At 34.2% G+C, this 15,714-nt stretch overlaps 1 protein-coding gene across 2 annotated transcripts in view; it reads left to right on the top strand.

Annotated features, from left to right (window-relative positions):
• LOC132708424 (uncharacterized) overlaps positions 1-15,714 on the top strand; it is a 30,163-nt gene that overhangs the window by 12,691 nt on the left and 1,758 nt on the right. Inside the window, exons 13-25 of one of the 2 annotated variants that reach the window (XM_060680766.1) lie at positions 420-662; positions 1,140-1,233; positions 7,498-7,812; positions 7,868-8,051; positions 8,115-8,303; positions 8,400-8,762; positions 11,040-11,392; positions 13,202-14,044; positions 14,103-14,362; positions 14,524-14,728; positions 14,778-14,984; positions 15,070-15,139; positions 15,242-15,366. In XM_060680766.1, the coding sequence (XP_060536749.1) occupies positions 420-662; positions 1,140-1,233; positions 7,498-7,812; positions 7,868-8,051; positions 8,115-8,303; positions 8,400-8,762; positions 11,040-11,392; positions 13,202-14,044; positions 14,103-14,362; positions 14,524-14,728; positions 14,778-14,984; positions 15,070-15,139; positions 15,242-15,366 (3,451 nt within the window). Of the gene's footprint in view, positions 1-419; positions 663-1,139; positions 1,234-7,497; positions 7,813-7,867; positions 8,052-8,114; positions 8,304-8,399; positions 8,763-11,039; positions 11,393-13,201; positions 14,045-14,102; positions 14,363-14,523; positions 14,729-14,777; positions 14,985-15,069; positions 15,367-15,714 lie in introns of both variants that reach the window. The other variant, XM_060680765.1, reaches the window with a different exon arrangement.

Raw genomic sequence — 15,714 nt, 5'->3', positions numbered from 1 at the left:
GGAACAACAGATCCATTTGGTGCTTGGTGACCAACATAAAAAGGGTGTTGCATAAGAACTGTAAAAAGGGATTTGTCATATTTGCCTTAATACAAAAGTAATAAAACAATACTGCTCAATACATAAAGTTAATTGTTTAGAAGATTTTATTTTTTAATGTTTAGTATGTAAATGTTTTTTGTTTGTTTTACCTACAATTTTTAGAAGTGTCCAGCTTGTACAAGCGTGGCAATTGGTAAACTCATTATATGAAGTAAAAAGTGATTTTTTAAGTTTATCTTATGGACACAAAATATATTTTTAGAAACACATTGGAAAACATTTTTTCTCTAATATGGCTCATCTAATTTAATTGAATTTAAATTTAAAATTGTATTTAGGAAATGGAGAACGCAGCGCAAGTTCATTTTTCCTTTTAGGATTTTCCTTTCTTAAGATTTCATCCACAACCGGAATATTCACTGCTTTTGGAAAATGGTGATTACTCGGTAGTGTGCTTAGATTGTTACGAAACCCTTCGTACCCAATCATTGGAATATGAAAGATGGGGTTTACCCTTAGACAAAAGGCAGTACAACTGGATAACACAACCTCCACCTCCAGAAGATAGTCCAGAAGCGGGAATAGCCAGACTGCCTAGCGGGCAAAGAAGTGATAAAGTTGTAAGTAAAATTTATTTCGAAGCAAAAATTTTAAAGTTGCATGTAGAATTTAAGATTGAAATAAAATATTTCAGTAGAAATTCTTGTTATTTTATTTTTATTTTATTTATTTATTCACTTAAAAACTATTAAATTTTGAAGTAAACTATAAGTATTTTATGTTTCTTTCAGTTAATTTATGTTACTCTGGCCTCAAATATTGGAGTATGGCTAATTCTAAGAACCATTATAGATAAGACGAAGACGAAAATCTAAAAATAAAATTTTCATGTGTATCCCATTTGATACAAAATTTCAGTTTGTTTTTAAGTTAATTTTTGTTGCTAGTTCTTTACTTAAATGAATGTCAATTTATCTCTTATCAGAGGAAACATTTAGAGGAAAACATAAGTGGTAACCTTGTGATTTCAAAGACCACTTAATTTTATGTGATGTATTCCTTATGATTATTATCTTAAGTACATCTTTTTTTTTCAGGTGCCACCGACGTTCCTAGCCAAACCTGCCAGAAAAAACAATTCGCCAAAAATTATGGAGAGAAAAGCTAGTACAAAGACTGAACATATTGCAAGTAAGTAAATTAAGTAATTTTCCCTTTTTTAATTTCTCTGGAGATTTGAATGAATATTATGAGCTGCAGTAATTACAGTTTCAAGGATTATACCTATATTCGTCTTTTATTTACGTTTATTTATTTAATTATTTGTAGTCTAAATACATAAAAATACTGCGCAATAAATATAGCGCAGAAGCAAAAAAAATGTTTTTCATTTAATTTAGAAATGATAAAAAATGCAATAATTAAAACAATTATTTTAGCATTTAAACAGTCATCCTTTTTCTTAATGGAAAAAATATTTAATTTCAGTAGCTTGAGATGTAAAATGCCAAAAGAAAACTGTTTATTATTCAGGGTGATCTGGATGGAAGTGTTCCTAAAGTGTCCTGGTATGTCCTGTATGTTTTTAAACTTTTCACTCTTATTTAATAAACGTATTTGTCATTCTTATCAAAATTTCCCTTGGTGCGGGGTAAGGTAACTAATGGAAACCAAGACCTTTTTTTATCACGCATCGTTTCTATTTCTGACGGATTTTTAACAATTTTTTTTAAGACTTAAAATTCGCAAAATTATTTTTTTGCCGAAAGTCGTGAAACTTGCTAAAAGTTTTTGTTTTTATTTTGTACTTGATTTATTAAATTCTACCCGGGGAAATGGCACCTCTAGTCAGGAAAAGTCGGAAAATTCTCATTTGTCAATTGCTCAGACATCAAGTTTTTGTAGATGTTTGTGAACGTTTTACGTATTACATATTTTTAATTGTTTAGATTTTTTTAAAATAATTCTGTAATGGCCTTTTAATAAAATAATAGCTGCTTCAAAAATAAAGTTATTGAAGTAAACCAAATGCGCCTACAGATAAGGAGGTAAAAAGCAGTAATTGAGGCTATAATTATTTTAAAATATTGCGATTTTAGGTTGTTTAATTGCTGACATTCTATTTTTAGTTTAATTTTTAAAATAAATAGTTTTCAATGAACACCTATTATTCTTTAAAGAAAATCAATATTATCTTCCTACCATTTTAGTGACAATTTAGCAGCTACTGCTGTAAATTTCGGTGTGCTTATTCCGAATTACACCTTTGCCGCTCGCGCCGCCAAATTGCAAAAATGACATCTGTATGACGCATTTCCTTTTACTACTCATTTTGTTATACAAAAAAACTATGTAAGCTTTGATTTTTATAAAAATGAAATCGCCTATTTCAGTATACCTGAGATAACAGACATTGATATTTTAGAACTAACCCTGTCTGTGTAAACGGCAACTAGGCTGTCGGTTTCCATAAATAACCCTGAATCTTTAAGCAATAAATCGGTTATATGTAACATTTTTTTCTGCATAACTATTAAAATTTGCTTAAAGTACTTACAATAGAGTAAAACGTTTTTTTCTAAGCCTTTGTGATTTTATCTGCTTTTGTGGTAGGGACGGTCACTAAAAATTAATATTTCTTTGTTTGCCATATTTCTTATTTTAACCAATAGTTTGCTAGCCCCAAGAAAATAACTGATTTTTGAGATATTTTTGTGTAAATAAACCTACTCCGAAATCCGCACTGTGTGAAATTAATTATAAAAGTCTGCGTAGTTTTGGTTAGTTTTCAGACGATTAGGCGTATTATTTCCAAGACCAGAGAAAAGGTAACGAAAATAATTCTTGTATGTTCAAATTATTAATTTGAAAACAACTGTTGGTTAGTTCTTGGCGAACGTTGTAGAATAATTGTTTTTATCATACAGTAAAAAATGTGTTGTGAGAGTATTTGTGAATTATGCAATGTAAATAGCCACAGTTAACTATCCTGTTCGACACATTAATACTCACTTTTACTTTCGCTAGAAATTTTTAATAGTTTAGATTGTTTTCGAGTTTATAGAAAATGGTAGTTTTGGAAGAAATTCGTTTCCCGCCACAACTACTTTTTTTGCTAACCGTCAAGCACAAGAAGTTAAAATAATGTCCCTGATTTAAAAATTATGTTTTTCTACCCCCGTCTGTAAAATACCTAATTACACACCGATCTAGCGTGCGGGAAACGTCACTTACCACGTTTCGTTTACCACGAATCCGAGATACTTCGGACATTTCCGGGATTTTACCGCACGGATTTGGGAGCAATCGGATATTTTCGGAGATATTTCTCAAGCCTTGTATTTTGACGTTTATCAATTCTGACGGTCATGTTAGTGAATGTATTCTCGTTGTTTTGCAAAAATGTACCCAAAAACTAACGGTCGTAGAAAAAGTATAGTATGCAACACGTTCGTTCGGTAAAAGTCACTCGTAATTTATTAATAGGTAAGAGACCAGACAGGTGCAAGTCAGATAGTTATCGAGCACGTGTCGATTGATATCAGTGGCAGTACTGCCTACTATCTAATATCGTCAAAAAAAGTAGTGATCCATACCTGTTCAGATCTGGAAATATGTAGTAGAGCACATTAAAAAGAAATGAAGAATTGAATTTTGAATAAAAACATGCTTATGTAGGTAATTATTGAAAATTAGTATATATTTAGTGTTATCGTATTTTCTATCTCTAATATGTGATTTTATTATGCCTGAATAAACATAATATTTAATCTTTAAATTTTGAAAACACCTTAAAAGTCCGTTCGTGATGCTTTGTCCAAGAATGTGTGTACAGGTTATTTCGATAATTGCAGTCAAAGCCAAGACAGAACATACCGTACATTTTGCAAGTTAAATTACAGTGACCTTGTTCTTATGTTTATCGTTTGATATTTATTAACTGTTTTATAACGTTATAAATAACCTTTTCTCTACTTTTCATAAAGGTTATTTGTTTTTTCAGAAGTACGTAAAATAATTCAAATTAACCACCTTTTGTGAGTTCCACAATCAACACAAAATAATAAGAGATTCTTTCAGAAATCTGTCAAATAACCTATTATGCGATACCTGTTATCCCAACTGCCGTCAATATTCATCGCGTCCACTATTGACATGTTAATCGTGGCCCGATCGGGGCAAAATGCTTACCCCGGCGGAAGTGGGTAAATAAAGACGTTTATCTCGTCTCTTGGTCGGGGAATGCACGACTGAAAACCCCCCTCGAATAAAAAAGCAAAGCCGAGCAGGGGCGGATTTTAGAAAAATATAAATCCGCCCTAATTTCAGTAAATTTGTCATTTCGCGTAGGGTTTTTTACTTTTTACATTTGTTTGCAGTATCATTTAAACGCATTATTTCTCTTCAAGTGTGCACGCTTCAAATAAGGGATAAAGTAAAACAACACTAAAATAAGTGGCGCAAAAAGTGGCGTTGTTTTACTTTATCCCTTATTTGAAGCGTGCCCACTTTATGAGAAATAACGTTTTCCCTTGGTAACCGATAAAGTTCAATGCTACATACTGCGGAAGAAGTTGTCATGATACGTTTGGAAAATAGCAAATAAACCCGCCACAAAAAATATCGCAATGCAATATTCCCAAACGTTTTTCTTGTTAATATTTAAACCTGTTTAAAAATTTTTTGTATGTTTAATGTTTAATAACGGCTGATTTCATTAAAAGGAAAATTCAAAATGGGCAAAAATAATGAATATAACATTTATTCGAAAAGAATAAAATAAAAATGTAAAGTAACAAACTAACAAATTTCAAAGATAATTTTAGCAATTCTTTATCTAGTATTGCCACTTCTGATCCTAACAACTCTATTGGACATTAACGGTATTCTGACCCTTGAGAGAGCAGTATACAGCTGCTTGGCTGTAACATGAAGTGTTCGTAAATTTTGCAAATGTAAATAGCGGCCTTCTACAGGGTTGATGCACCTGGGACGTCCTGGAACTGATCTTCTATTGTAGCTTCCAATTTGTCTAAATCTTCTTAACAGTTAAGGAACGGTATATTGGTTGATTCTCATAACTTCAGAAACATATTGCTGCGAGCGCCCATCTCCAATTAAGACCACGATTTTCTGCTTGTTCAGGCGTCAAGTCAAGTGATTCGAACAAGGGGGAAATTTCATAAGAGGTACAAAAAGTTCCGATTTTCGTGGGGCATGTAGACTTTGTCCGACCCTGGCGAATTACAATCACCCTTAACATATCTCTCTTCCGGCGGAACTCTTGGCAACCCGTCATCGCTGTCGGCGCGCGGTGGAAATCAAGTGTGCGTTATTGCAGTCCGTTCGTCTCCGTGTGGGCGGTTGTCGATAAATCGTTTTGTTTTCTAAATTCGGCGGGGTCACACATGCACGCGTCAACGTAAACACGCCCAAACGATTTGTCAGTCTCGTTTTTCGTGCTAGTGCCGCGAACCGATTGTTTTTTTCCTCGTTTTTCGTTAAATTATTTTGTGGTTTACATTTATATTTTAATAAGTTATGCCTACAGAAATATTGTCAAATCTGAATTGGACAATTGTGAAATAATTGGAAAAAATATTCCAGTATAATTTTAATGGCCTACAGAAAACTGGCCTTTGAAGAAAATTTGAATGTTTTGCCTTTTTACTACTGTTAATAAATGTAAACGTGTACAAAATGTGAATTGATGCGTTATTCGAAATTTTGTTATTTTCATTGAAATTTTAGCAGGTGATCTGAATAAATAATAGTTTAAGTAATGATATAGAATGGAAATACTGATGAAGTATTTTTTTTAGACGCTAATAGAATCAGAATAATAATATTCGGCATTCGTTCATTTTTAAAGCCACTAGAATGAAGTTGGATCGATAATTCAAAAATGTAAGTTCGACAGTTTAAAAGTGGATAAGTGATGGAGTTTAAATATTCGCAGATTTTAACTCGCACTCATCCATACTACCACTATTGTCAACAGAAGCAAGGTTCTGTTGAAGGTAAGGTTTTAGCAAATTCAGGAATCTAACGGTGCAATGCGTCGCTTACTTAAGTCGGGTAGACGCAATGCAATTTATACATGTATTATAGCTATTTCATAAAAGTGTAGAGTAATAAAATGGGAAATTTCCACCAGCTCCATTCAATTTCGGTGTCGGCTTTATGTTCAGTAAAATTATGTTTGATTCCTATTGTGACTCCGATACTAATAAATAGGCTTTGATATCATTTATGACCACTTACCATCCTACCTGAAAGAGTGCCGTTTAGTATTCGTTTATGACGGAGTAAAAGAAAATGAATGACTCTTTAGTGACAACTTAATTAAAATTATTATTTAATTAAATTAATTAAAATTAAAAATTAAGGCAACCTGCACTAAGGTGTGCTTCAAGAAAAGAGACTCCATATTCGGGTGTTTTTGGAAACTATTTTGGAGAAATGATAAAATATCTTCCTGCTAAATTATTAGTAATTATGAATAACGGATAGAGAAGAATTCAACTTCATCTTCGGGAAAACAAGAAATATCCAACTGGTTATCCAACTTTTCATTGAATTTGAGCTATTAAATATGTCATATTAATACGAATATCGTTTTATGAAATACGACGTGAAAAGTATGGCAGAAAAATTTAGTGTTCATACAAGACACAACACGATATTGAAAACGAACCTTAAGTTACGGTTTTACCAAGCCCAGGGTACTTAATATTACACACATATCACATTTTTATTGTATAAAAATAAAATTCCTGACTTATGAGAATCCTACCAGGGCGCCATTTTCAGTGTTGGTTAATGGATAACAATTGAAACAGTTCATAAATTGGAGAAACCCGGATGGTACTATCTGTATTCGATAAAAAGAATTTTATAACAATATATAGAGCTTGACTATTCGTTCGGTCACTCGCATAACTAATGGGGTTTTATTACTCAACTCCTTTATGAAATAAACTTTAGCAGTTATTTTTACTGCAAAAAATCATTTAGAATTTTAAAATTTATTAGCTAAACTGGACGTAAAAAGAAACAACATTTAACTCTTAAATTAAAGTGTAACTTTTTGGATACTTGCTGAGAAGTCAAAATCATTTAATATATGTTGTTGCTGTTGCATGAACTAACTTCTATCGTGTCATACCTTTTCATTAAAACCGAACTCAGTATGATAGATAATGAGTGTTTTGGTAACTATGGCCACCAATAATTTATAACAAATTCAAAGAAAATATTTAAAGTTCTGTGGTACCTTACTGTTCCTAGAAGCAATATAACCCATATTATCACAATTGCAGTTCTGTTATCTCTCAACGATTAGGAATTTTCTCAACTACCAAAATGGTGACATTTGGTTTTCCTGTTGGAAATAAATATTCTGAAAACAAAAATGCCTTCAGCCAGTAACACTACATCATATCTTTTGTGTAGGTGTGCCTAATAGTCCCAAACAACCAACTGTTTCTATCGTGACTTCTTCAACCACAAACGGTGTCATAGTCGGTGTGCCTTCACCAACAACGTTACAAGCATCTGGAAATTCAAAACCAAGATCTTCCTCAGGGCATACTGTTGCCGGGCACAGTGGCGGTCCTGCGGTTTCTGTACAGAACACCCCCGCTCAGCAATATTCTTACCATTCGTTTGCCGCAGCCTTAAAAAGTTTAGCTCAGCAGAATGTACCCACAACTGGAACAACTGAACAACAAGTTGAACCCGTGCCAGCGCATAGGAGTAGAGAATCAGGTAAAAAATTAAATTTTTTAATTTGGCCGTTTCCAATATTTAATTAACTTTAAAGTGGCCGCTAGTGTACCAATACCAGACAAGTCAAAAGACAGGGTAGATGCTCAGATCTATGGCTCTACTGGAAGTAGACCACCCGAGTCTCGTCTGGCAAACAATCCTGTTGATCGGTATTCACATCCAGGAATTAATGACATTGGTAGGAGTGGTTTCCAGCCCTACAGACCCGAAGACCATAGGTAAGCTGCTATATTTTTACAAGTAAAAAGGTGTTAACGCCATTTTTATTTTGATGTTTATAGGATAGGCCCTGTACCGGTTGGGTTAGATGTAGCTAGCTACTCATCTTATGGTGCATATCCACCACTTCCTCTAATGGAAGATCAACTTTACTATGAACGAATGTTGAGGCCGCCCTGGGCGCCCATCGGTCACCCGTATCTTCCTTACATGATTCCAGGTGCCCACATGCCGCTGTATGTACATGAAAGGTGGGCAAAACCTGTTTTATTATTATTATTTTTATTTTTAACAAAATAACTAACAATTATAGTTGATTAATATGGTTTCAACTATGATATTTTTAGGTTGAAGTTAGAGGAAGAACACCGTCACCGTCTCGCAGCAGCTGCTGTCGCTCGTTCGAAAGATGCGGAACTAGAGCGTGAGCTCATTGAACGTGAACGAGAGAAAGAACGGTCCGCGCAGAAAGTAGCTGACGCGGCCCGGAGGGTTTCCCCACATGGAGGTGCGTCATCGGCCGCCCACATTGCACCTGCGTCGCATTTAGTGTTGCCAATGTTGCATCCCGCGACGGGAGCAAGCATGTTACCTCCTTCGCCGCTTAGTTTAGCGGCCGCGACTACTAGACACTCTCCACTTGGAACAGCGGGATTTCTAACCCCAAGTAGTGGGGTGATTCCTCCTCAGGGCTTTCCGTCTGTACCTAGGTAAGCCAATCATTTTGTCTGCCATCCTAACAAAAACTATAAATGCGGATTCCGATAATTCTCCAAGTAGAGAGTCGGCACCAATTTGTCCTAAAGTGGAAATGGAACTGGCATCAATATTCATTTCAAGTAAGATAGCTAACTCTGAAATTTCATCTTCAGTGTTTGTTCAAATAAAAATGTATATTATATGCAACTAGAAATAAATAATTAAATAGGAACACAAAGTTGTTCAGATTTTCAAATGTGCATATTTGTTTTTTTATTTGTGAAAGTGGCGTATTAACAAGTCTGTGGGCAAAAGAATGAAAAGCAGCTATTTTTTATGTGTAGCAGTTATGGAAAAATCCAATTTGGTTTGTGTCTTAATTATCATTAAATGTAAAAATTTAATAGAATTAGTTTGTTCAATCTAAACAGTGAAATTTATTCAATTATGCATCGAATTAATATGTTCAAAAACATGCTTAATGAAATATCAGTTCCAATAAAACAAGCAAAAATGTTATCTATGTATCTATACCATCAAAGGAAGTTTTTTCCCAAGGGATGTTTTTGTATAATGTTCAATAAAAATCTCTGCAAGTAGATTTCCCTTTACCAACCTTTTAGAAATATAGATTTTTCCATTAAAATGAAAATTGTTTTGATTTAATCAAACAATGAAACTATCTATTAAATCGTGTTTGATAACTGGATTTACCTTTTTTTTTATTGAGAAGCGAGTTTTATTTTAAGGGTTTTTTTTTTTCGATGTATAGAACTTTAAGTTGCAATAAATCAACGATGGATTATTCGATTCGCATGAATTTTATTTATCTGAAAGATAATCTTGTGGCATTACATTTTAAATATGATTTCTGGCATATGACCGCCACGGCTGGCGCGGATGTAGTTCAATCTGGACGTCCAATTTTCGATGACTTTTTCCAACATTTGTGGCCGTATATCGGCAATAACACGGCGAATGTTGTCTTCCAAATGGTCAAGCGTTTGTGGCTTATCCGCATAGACCAGTGACTTTACATAGCCCCACAGAAAGTAGTCTAGCGGCGTTAAATCAAATCTTGGAGGCCAATTCACAGGTCCAAAACGTGAAATTAGGCGGTCACCAAACGTGTCTTTCAATAAATCGGTTGTGGCACGAGCTGTCTTATTGAAACCACATCACCTGGACATCATGGTTATTCAATTCAGGAATGAAAGAGTTAGTAATCATAGCTCTATACCAATCACCATTGACTGTAACGTTCTGACCATCATCGTTTTTGAAGAAGTACTGACCAATGATTCCACCAGCCCTTAAAGCGCACCAAACAGTCAGTTTTTCTGGATATAACGGTGTTTCGTCATACACTGGAGGATTAGCTTCGCTCGAAATGCGGCAGTTTTGTTTGTTGACTTAGCTATTCAACCAGAAGTGCGTTTTATCGCTAAACAAAATTCGCTAATGAAAATCGGGAACAACGGCAATCTCGTTTTGGGCCCTTTCGACGAATCTACGCCTTACTTGATGATCGTTTGGCTTCAATTCTTGCACGAGTTGGATTTTGTAAGCAAGTAAACCAAGATCCTTCCGCAAAATCTTCCATAAAGTGGATGGACACAGATCCAATTCCTGTGCTTGATGGCGGATGGACTCATTCGGGTCTTCCTCAATGCTACGCTCTACAGCAGGGGATGCGAGTTATCAATAAAATATAAACGTTCCATGGTTAATCGAATTGACTGCTCTGATGGACGATTTTGTCGACGATAAAATGGACGTAGTGCGCGATACGTATTCCGCACATAACCATTATTTTCGAAATACAATTGCACTATTTGCAAGCGTTGTTCAGGCGTGAGTCTATTCATGATGAATTGCCAAACCAAACTGAGAATAAATCACTTGACAGCTGTTAAATCGGTCGCCATCTTGGACAGTAATGCCAAGATGTTCTATACATCGAAAAAAAACACCCATTATTTAAGTGATAAGTATTATTATTTTCCATAAGTAATAGAAATTACTATTTTTGTTCAGATTAATCATGACTTTTGTGGTAATTAACCATAAATAAGTCAGATACCATATGAATGTTGTCCAAAAGATGAGATAACTTATTCCTCATATTCCATTGCATGGTCATGTCATCTCCTATTTGCTAAAGTTTATACCACGTTTTTGAAATTGATTTGTTAGTAAATTTTAAGCTCCTTAAGAAGACCTTAAACACTCTATATTGCTGAAAGTGAAATTAAACACGTTGTTTAACTTATTGATGTTACTTCTAGGTCATCGCCTTCACTGCAACGCCAATCGTCAATGGGTAGTCATGGTCCTTCATCAGTTACGCAGCCTGGCTACTCGTCCCTCAATTTAACTGCACCTCATCGCCAGTCACCTACAGTTCTTCAGCCTTCAGGGCCGTTAATAAATAATTCTGGACCTGCGGCAACATGTGCACCCACTTCTAGTCATTCGGGTATTGGCGGTCCATCATCGTTATCTTCCAAGCCGCCCACACCAAAGTTAACCTCCCCATCAACAGCTAACACAGCGTCCAATCTCTCGTCAAAAGAAGCAATATTAGGCGCAGACCGAACGACACTGATAGCTGCTCCGGTTGCCTCACAGACCGTCGCAGGTGAGGCGAGCAATGAGGACTGTGCCTGACCTTCCGCCTCGCTTGCCGTTTGCCAATCATCCTCCCGAGATCCTTTGTGTTTCGGTAATTAATTGTGTTGTTGGTTTTCCAAATTCTTGTGGATTACTAATAATATCAAGGTTTTATTCGATTGAGGAGTTATAACGTTCTTCGAATAAGATCTGATAAAAAAACATCTGTGGTGAAAATTTTGAAGATACTTTTTAGGTATTTGATTTGACTTTAAATATTATTTGTGAGGGCCATAATTAGGATGTGATAAAGGCGCCTATCGCAAGGCATCCGCTAAAACATCCGCTAAAACATTTTTTTTCCCCATTTCCCCAGTTTCAGATTAGATTCTTATACCTGTACTTACAAATTTAAAAACTCAAATTGTGATTAGTTGAAGCTTAAGCCGACTTTAAATTTGTTGGTCATATTTATCAAAAAACTTTCAATTTTCAATAGCAGTGTAAAATCTGTAAATTTTTGGAAATGAAATGGCGCGCGAACTAGCAAGGTTTAATTTATTTTAATTATGTCAAATTAGTCGACCATTTTGTTAAAAATTCCATTTTTATTGTTTAAGCGCATTGATAAAATTTTCTCAAGTCTTTCACAGCAGGAGACAACATATAATTCTAATAAAATTATGAAAACAGTAACAATAATGCCTTTTTGTCGCAGGTAATAATATTTCTTATTAAGCCATTTTCAGGAAAATGTAAACTGACTGGGATTATTAGTAGGGGTGAAAATCCAGCAAAGTAACTTGGCCTAATACAGCAATTTAGTCCAAATTTCAATAAGTGAACAAACAAAATTTCGAAAGTTGCAAGTTTTTCAGGAAGTGCAAGTAGTGATTCAAATAACACTAAAACATGATGGATGATAAATAGTATACCATCAAGTTGGTAAAGATAGGTATAGGAAATGTAGCCTTATGGTACATTGTGATTTTCATGACAAGCTAATGGAATATATGCTCTTGAATAGGTCACAGGGGAGTCTCTTGGGAATTAGTGGCCTGAGTTTGATTCAACATTCGTAAACTGGATTTTTTTTCGTTAACTTGTATGACTACTTGTTTTTGAGGTCTCCAAAAACACTAATCTATTTTACAGTCAGTATTAGTTTATAACTACTAAGAATTTGATTGATTTTTGTTTGTTTACCCGCTTAACCGGGCTTTGAGCTTTCTTCCTTGTTTGTTACATGCATTTACATTAACACCTCATTCACTAACAAGTTATTTCAGCACATATTTCATTAAAAATCATCGTTTTTTCATTTTTCATTTTTATCGGTCTAATAAATAATATCAGATTTGATGATCTGATGCAATATTAATGTAAAATTTTAAATTATAAATAAGGTCGTAATTTTGTAATTTTGTTTCTCCTTAACCCCGCGTTTTGCTGTTGTGGATTTTTTCATATGTATTAGTATTGGCATTCAAGGGGGGCGACCCCTTTTTCATATGTATAAAACGTTTCTATTCTATATTTTCGCTTGGTCAGCAACATTAATTGCTTTTAGGTCAATTTGGAAAGAAGTTTCATAGAAAAACACTTGGTAGGAAGTTGTTTGGGTTTGAGTTACATGGGTGTATAATTATGCTTTTCCAGGCGATATAGTAATAGTATAGTATCCGTTTAGTTTCTTTCTAGGCGAAACTTCTATTTTTCTTCACAATTCATACCATTCAAGAATTATAAACAGTTTTTTCATATTTAGGTTTAACAACTTTTTCTAGTAGAGATATTTATATCCTTATTAAATTGACAATCTTTTTTCTTGTTTCAGCTAGGAAGCCACAACTAATTTCCAAGTTCACCGTTACTAATGAAAAACCAAATTTAATCAAAGCATTCCCATTAAAACATCACTCCCAAATCCCCACTGTCATTCAACAGAAATCTTGGAAGTCTTCGTTAATTACGTCTCCCATTCCAAAAATCCAAACAAGTGAATGTGGAAAGGATAGTGCATCCAAAGGTGATGGTAATTTAAAAATAACTCCTCATTACATTGACAATTTGGTAAAAGATGTGGAATTTTTTTCAAACAATAAAAAAAGTGTGGTTCTAACGGCAAGTGAGGCGCAGCATATTAGTTCAAAAGGTGACTACGTTACCAAGTGCCATTTGAATGATAATGCTTTAGTAAGAGAATCAAAACATATTTTGAAAACGACTTCAACTGCAGTAAAAGATTTATCTAATGTGGAAGTGCTACTATCTGAGAATTTTAAAACGCAGCTGTCACCCAAAGATGGTTTGGACCATGATACAAAAGACCAGCATCTAAAAGATCCACCAATATCTTCTAAAGCTTCAGTAGAGGAACTTTTTAGTGAATCATCGGAAACTCGCGTCAACAATGTATTTGCGTGTGCTGACAAAGGGCTTGAAGTAAAACATGTTCATACACCATTAATGAATGTTATTGCCAATTTTCAAGTGCAAAACCCCGTTTTGCCCATGGCGTCGCCAGAAACACCCAATGCCCCTATCATATCACAAATGGAAGCCAGTGGTTGTCATAAACCAGATGTTACTTTATCAAAAAGTCTCGCTGTGGATTGTAACAGTGCAATGCATGATAGGAAGTTATGTGAAAATCTGGATAATGAAACCCAAACAAGCAGTAGGTGTTTTCACAAACGGATATGTTATTACATATAAGTACATAAATGTTATTGTAGAAGCTACTAATGTAGAAGTCAAATCTGTTATTGTCGTTCCAAAAGTACCACCAACGAAGCCACTTCAAGGAGTTTTAAAACGCCGGCAGCCCGAAAGTGTTTTAACACAGTCTTCTACAATATTGAATATTCCTAATTTTGCCATTTCCGTGTCTAACTTGCAACTTTCAAAAAGGCCTAAGTTAAGTAAAATCGACATAGCAATTTTAAGACGAAAGGCTAGAAGGCAGAAAAAACTTTCCAAAATTACTAACAGAAAGGTAAGTGAATTAACTAGTTCACTGAAATTTATTATTATCGGTACTAACTCTTATTTATTTTTATGATTTTGTGCGAATAATGTAATTTCGTTTAACATTTGCATTGACTTTTTATTTTAAATGGCTCAAAAAACATTTTTAGGATTGTTAATATTTTTTAGAATGCTCTTAATGGAACTTATGGGACAATGTTAAATTTGTCTGATGATGTTTTAAGTAGCTCAGGGACAAGTTCAGACAGTGACAGAGAGGAGCCACCTTACGATTTGTGGATAAGGTCGGGTCCTCCATTGAAACCAGATTTAAGTTCAACAAAATTAGATTTTTTGAGCTTATTTGAATTAACTACTCACTGTAGAAGAAACAGTAAGTTAAGAAAACAATTTCTGCTATTTAAGTTCACAAAAAATTTTAGCACTGGAAGTACAAAGAATCGAAAAGAAACATTGTTTTGCACCTTTAACTATCGAAACGGAAAGTGATGAGAAAAAATTACTGCCTCTTAACCTCCCAGTGCCTTTAAAATCGCCGTCGGTACTGAATTTAATGCCCGACTATAAGCTTAAAAGCCACTTTTTGCAGTTATTGGGTTTAAGGAAAGTGCCACATCAACTTCGTCAAGGTAAAAGAATTAGATACAAACAAAAATTCTATTTGCTCAATCACAAGCCTTAAGTAATTAATGGTGATTAATTAATTTATTGCAGAAATGGAGAAGATATGGCTTGAAATTGTAAAAGAGAGATTAAAAAGATGTTGTGAATCTTCTTTAACCAAGTACAGTTTAAAAGTATTAAATTTTAAACCTTTGCAGTCTACCTATACCGTGGATTATACTATTAGTAACAATGATGCATTGTTTAAAATTCCTAATTTCAGTAAATCAATTAAGGAGGAGATTGACAAGGTGGGAGCTGACGACACTATAAAAATTGAAAATTCTGAAAAAATTAGATGGCCAGGATTGTTAGAGGTTATAGATTCGTATCAAACATTTGATAAAGGTTAGTTGTTTTGTTGAAATCCATATTATTGTTCTTGGGAATAAGGCAAAGTGGGGTTTAATAGGATTTAAAACACGGCAATTCTCTAAAAACTCAGCTTCTTGAAGCTTATTAACGTTATCTGATTTTTTTATTTCTGATGAAATATATGGAGTAGAAAACAAGGAAATTAAGAATTTGATAATGTGGAATATACATACATTCGAATCACATAAATTCTGTTATTATATTATTAGCTTTTATAGTACGTTTTTAAATGGTTGATTTACTGTTTTTAAATGGGAAAAATTAAAAATTGTCCTAGTGTCAATGTTATTACCAACAAAACCGTAAATTCATCTGGTAGAT

This window comes from Cylas formicarius, unplaced genomic scaffold (genome assembly GCF_029955315.1).
Source record: "Cylas formicarius isolate icCylForm1 unplaced genomic scaffold, icCylForm1.1 PGA_scaffold_10__41_contigs__length_53128322, whole genome shotgun sequence".
Classification (NCBI taxonomy): Eukaryota; Metazoa; Arthropoda; class Insecta; order Coleoptera; family Brentidae; genus Cylas; species Cylas formicarius.
The sequence above is the reverse complement of the archived record's forward strand: the minus strand, read 5'-3'. Positions and strand labels throughout refer to the sequence as shown.